Source organism: Octopus bimaculoides, chromosome 25 (genome assembly GCF_001194135.2).
Source record: "Octopus bimaculoides isolate UCB-OBI-ISO-001 chromosome 25, ASM119413v2, whole genome shotgun sequence".
Lineage (NCBI taxonomy): Eukaryota > Metazoa > Mollusca > Cephalopoda > Octopoda > Octopodidae > Octopus > Octopus bimaculoides.
This window is the reverse complement of record NC_069005.1, coordinates 20,796,932-20,801,884: the sequence shown is the minus strand read 5'-3', so window position 1 is coordinate 20,801,884 and position 4,953 is coordinate 20,796,932. Positions and strand designations below refer to the sequence as shown.

General features: G+C 38.6%; 1 protein-coding gene across 5 annotated transcripts in view; it reads left to right on the top strand.

Annotated features, from left to right (window-relative positions):
- The window catches only part of LOC106875175 (uncharacterized), a 53,536-nt gene that overhangs the window by 17,421 nt on the left and 31,162 nt on the right, over window positions 1–4,953 (top strand). For all 5 annotated transcript variants that reach the window (XM_052976563.1, XM_014923207.2, XM_014923209.2 and 2 more), the window contains one exon: window positions 2,626–3,107. In XM_052976563.1, coding sequence (XP_052832523.1) covers window positions 2,626–3,107 — 482 coding nt within the window. The remainder of the gene's footprint in view (window positions 1–2,625; window positions 3,108–4,953) is intronic.

Below are 4,953 nucleotides of genomic sequence, written 5' to 3'. Positions count from 1 at the left end.
TTATATATAGATTAAAATAAAAAATGAAAAGGCAAAACATTTGATATCTACTCATAAAACATTAAATTTAAATAGAGAATATAAACAGATAGAGTTTCTTACAACTGTCTTTAGAATAACCAAGCAGTGGATCATGATATTCAATGAGGATTCTACAATAAGCTAAGTATACTGTCATCAGAGAGAGAGAAAAGTTTGAAAATATAAAAAATAAAGAATATCCCCCAATAGAGGATATCAGTACTTACCAGTTCGTCAAAAAATGAAGGAAGGATTGGAGTGAAAAGTATATACATTAAGTCAGGGGTAGACAATTGTTTTTTGGCTCAGGGGCCACTTTGAGAGGGTTATGGTTAGCAGAGAGCCACACCTTCTATAACTGGTCATATTCATTAGTTAACATTACATTTCATTTAATGCAAAGTGTAAATTACATCATAATAATTAATAAATAAAACTAAAACAATAGTGGTACGCAGAAAAGGTTTCATTAAGTTTATTTATGTGCAAATTACACATCAGCCAGCACAAGTAATTTAATGAGACAAATGTAACCTGTCACACTTATTTACAATTGTTTTGAAATCAGGAGTGAGGTTGCTTGTTGAGATCCTCATCACTGTCTGCAACTTTATGTCAGTCACAGAGGATCTATTTTTAATCTTTGTTGATTTTCATGCAAGAAAAATCTTTGCTCACAAATACATATGGATCCAAAAATAGAAAACATTTTCCCAGCAAATTTCTTCACACATGAAAATTTGTCAGTAGATAGAGATCTGTTAAATTCTATCAATGTCACAGAATTAAACATTTCTTTCAGTGTGTGATCTGACTGCATGGCAATTAATTCAAGCTGCACATCCTCAGGTGTTGTATCAATATCAGCAGTGAAAGGATAAGATAACAAATTTAAATCAGGCTCAATTTTCTTAAAATCCTGAAATATTCTTGTAACACCATCCATGAGTTATCAAAGTATGTGCAGATTAGTTACGGTTCAGTTCAGTCCGTTATCACTAAAGATTTGGGTGTGAGACGTGTGTCTGCCAAATTTGTGCCAAGACTGTTTTCAGCTGAACAAAAAGACACTTGGGTTTCAGTTGCACAAGATATCCTTGAATGTGCTGAGAATGATGAAAATTTTTTGAAAACTTTGCGTAGGCCTCTGAGAAGGTATCTCCAAGCTTTTGGCAAAACTTGATGCAGATTCTCTGCTTAACTTTCTCTGTCATGGTCAATGTGATGATCACATGCTACACACCTTCCTTCCAAGCACTGCTGTAAACAGTGGAAGTGGGCTAGAATGTTAAAGTTTAGTGCACATGCATAGCAGAGTTCAAGGTCAATTTGTGCCAAGCAGCTTCACTCTCCATGCTTTAACTTCATTTCCATAGCAACAGTCCAGATACTTACTGATCAAACCACACACACACACACACACACATACGTATATACTCATATATGCTTATATATATGTACATACCTATTCATGCTTATACAAGGGAGTACCCAAAAGAAACCAGAATTTTACAATATTATTTTATTCACTTAGTTTTACATGTTTACACTTTTATAGCCTTCAAAGTATTCTCTATTTGAAGCAATGCATCTGTCCAGACGTGTTTTCCACTGTTTGAAGTAGCACTGGAACTCTAGCAAAGTGATGCCTTTTAATGTCTCCATTGTTTTTTTTCTTCACCTCTTCCACATCTGCAAATTCCATAGCACCAGCTTTCCTCACCAGTGATGACCTTCAAAAACAGGTCCAGATCAATTTCCAACTCTTCTATCAGTTCATGATACGCATTCAGTCCTGACTGATTTTGATCTGTGAGCAGGCAAGGCACAAATTTTACTGCAACTCTTTTCATTTGCAATTCCTCACTCAAAATTCATTGACAGGAGCTCCAGGACACACCAATCATATCGACAAGTTTGTCAATTGTTCAGTGATGGTCCACCTAGATCAGTTTGTGAATTTTCATGATGTTTTCCCTTGTTCAAGAGGTCGACAGAAGCCCTGAATGAGGTTGGTCTTCAAGCGACAAGCGACCATTTCTAAAGCATGAAAACCACTTGTAAACTTGTGTTTTGTGCATAGCAGTGTTCTTATAAGCTGTTTGAAGCATGACAGCTGTTTTGGCCACCACTTTCTCCAGCAGAAAATAGAATTTCATGGAAGCATGCTGTCCCTTCATTTCAGCCATCACAAAAATCGTTGAACAGAGAAGCACTGCAAAACAAAGATGCACCACATGGCAGTACGACTTCACTCGACAATGCCAGTTGACAAACTGATGCCTGAGGGTGGCATCAAGTGGCTTCTAAGGGTGGATGCCTGAACTACAATGGGCTTGTCTTACAGAGAACATTTCCTGTTACTTTTGGGTAGCCCCTCGTATATATATGTGTGTGTATACATATATATGCATAATATATATGTGTGTGTGTGTGTGTGTATGTATGTATGCATGTATGTATGAATGTATGTATGTATATAAGTACACACACACATACATGTATATAGAGAACAGCATAATGTGTATACATAAATGTATACACACATATATAAAAGCTTCCCAGGAGATTATTAATTATATTTTCTTTTGTTATTCTTCTCAGTTGGCAGTGAGGATGTTTTGGTGATAACGCCAACAATAGCAACAACAACAACAACCAAATCGAGAAATGTTTATGATAACAGTCTTTCCAATCAAGAGTCAACAGTGATGGCCAGCAGCTCTTTTACCATTGATGATGCTTTCGAGTCTGATGATGATGAAAAGATCCGAGTGTATGGGTCAACGAAGGCGACATCACCCATACAGCGACACTCACCTCAGTCTTTGCAGCGCAAACACTCACTTCCACGACGCCAAGGCTCAGACACAGTCAGTTCTTCTTCCGTATCTATAGCATCTTCTGTGCCAACAACGGCAGACATTGCCGACCCACCGTCCATTGGTTCAGTGGGCGGTGGAGGTACACCTTGTGCAACCCCTACAAACAGTGGAGGTCCTGGTGTTGTAGGGGTTACTAATTTGACAACGACTTCAGCCCCTGGACTTGTTGTAACAACGAGAAGTGTGGCCACCCCACAAGAGGTCAGTACTTTTGTTTTGTGTTTAAGATTTTTTTTGTTAAATTTGTTGTTGTTTACCCCAAGTCTGCCTTGATCCACCAGACCTGTAATTAAAACCTTGCCACCCATAGCCATCAAGTCTTTTATTCAGACTTAGTGCAACATGTCTACTCTTCTCATGCCCTATACACAAGCACAGCTTCTAGAAAAATTATTTAGTGCTCCTTATAAGTCTCACAGTATGACAATCAAACTGGCTAAAATAGTCACTATTGTGTCCTTCGGCAGTTGAAATTGTTTGAACGATTCATATGGGACAAATGCCAGTTGGTTTGAATTCTCTGAAACAAAGTGTATCCAATTTCTGGTTGAGTTGTTGCATTCCACCATCAGCATTTAAAGTAGCAATATCCATTATTTATAAGAGAAGGAGTATTAGTTCAAAATCAGTGATCTGTATATGTACTTAAAGTGTGTATACGTTGAAGGCCTTCTAATCTGTGGTATTTATCTTGAGAGATATCTCTTATAGACATATAATGTTAAAAACAGAAAAATAGCAGTAGTAGGCGAAGGTTGCCCAGCATTGGTGGTGAAATGGCTGGATCTTGATTTCAGCCAGCGAAATACAAGATCAGTGACCTTTCAATCACAGTTTAGCTATATCAGCTAGCAGCTGATGTTTGCCTGACATGTGGTGACATGGATATTTGTTGCTGCTGAAGCTAACAAGCAGAAATCTAGATCCAGCAATGCTGAACAATGGTGGCTGGCAAGAATGGTTAGCAAGCTAGGCAAAATACTTAGTGGTATTTCATTCGTCTCTAAGTTCAAATTCTGCCAAGATTGCCTTTGACTTTCATTCTTTCGGAGTCGATAAAATAAGTACCAGTTGAACACGGGTTGATGGAATCAGCTTAACCCCTCCCGCAAAATTGCTGGCCTTGTGCCAAAATTTGAAGTCAATATTTTTTTGTTATTTTGGGATTATCCATTTCTAGAACAGCCTCTCTGGTTTTTCTTTCTAATGTTAAGAAGACAATGAGGTTTGTCTTATAAATTCTAAGCTGGTCACTTATTCTCAAATCTACATTTCTTTCCTCCTCAAATCATAATTTTCTGTTTTTTTTGAGGAGGTGGTGCAAGTAATGTGAAGCCATCTTGTATTCACCACTCAATCACTCTTCAACCAATGTTAAATAACAAACAACAATGCATTCAGATATAGAGGAAACAAAAGCTTTATATTCATAAAACAATCAACTCATCAATAAATGTGGCTGTCTGTATTTCTTGTTCCTCTGCTTGCTCCTTCTCACCCCTTTCTAGTAATTAGGGATGCTTGTCTCCCTTTAAAGCAGATGATAACCACTCCTATGAAACTGCTGGCCTTGTGCCAAAATTTGAAACCCAAATGTAGTGTCTAAGACTATATCTAAGGTGTAATCTGGAGGAGATTTGGCTACTGTTTCTAGCAGGTTGGAACCGCCACAAAACAACTCCTTCGATCACTTGGTATACTTGAATGAACTTAATGATGGTGGCCATGGTGGAGTGAATGGTGGTGGTGGTGGTGTAAATGATGTAGATAATTATGATCCTGATAATTATGATGATCGTTCTTGCATGAACAACATAGCCATCATCATCACCATCAGTATCCTCACCATTAACATCATCATCATCATCATCATCATCAGTAGCAGCAGTGCCACCACCACAACCACCACCACCACCACCCGCAACCACCACCACAACCACCACAACCACCACTGCCACTACCACTGCCACCACCACCTGCAACCACCACCACCACCACAACCACCACTGCCTGCAACCACCACCACGACCACAACCGCCACTGCTAC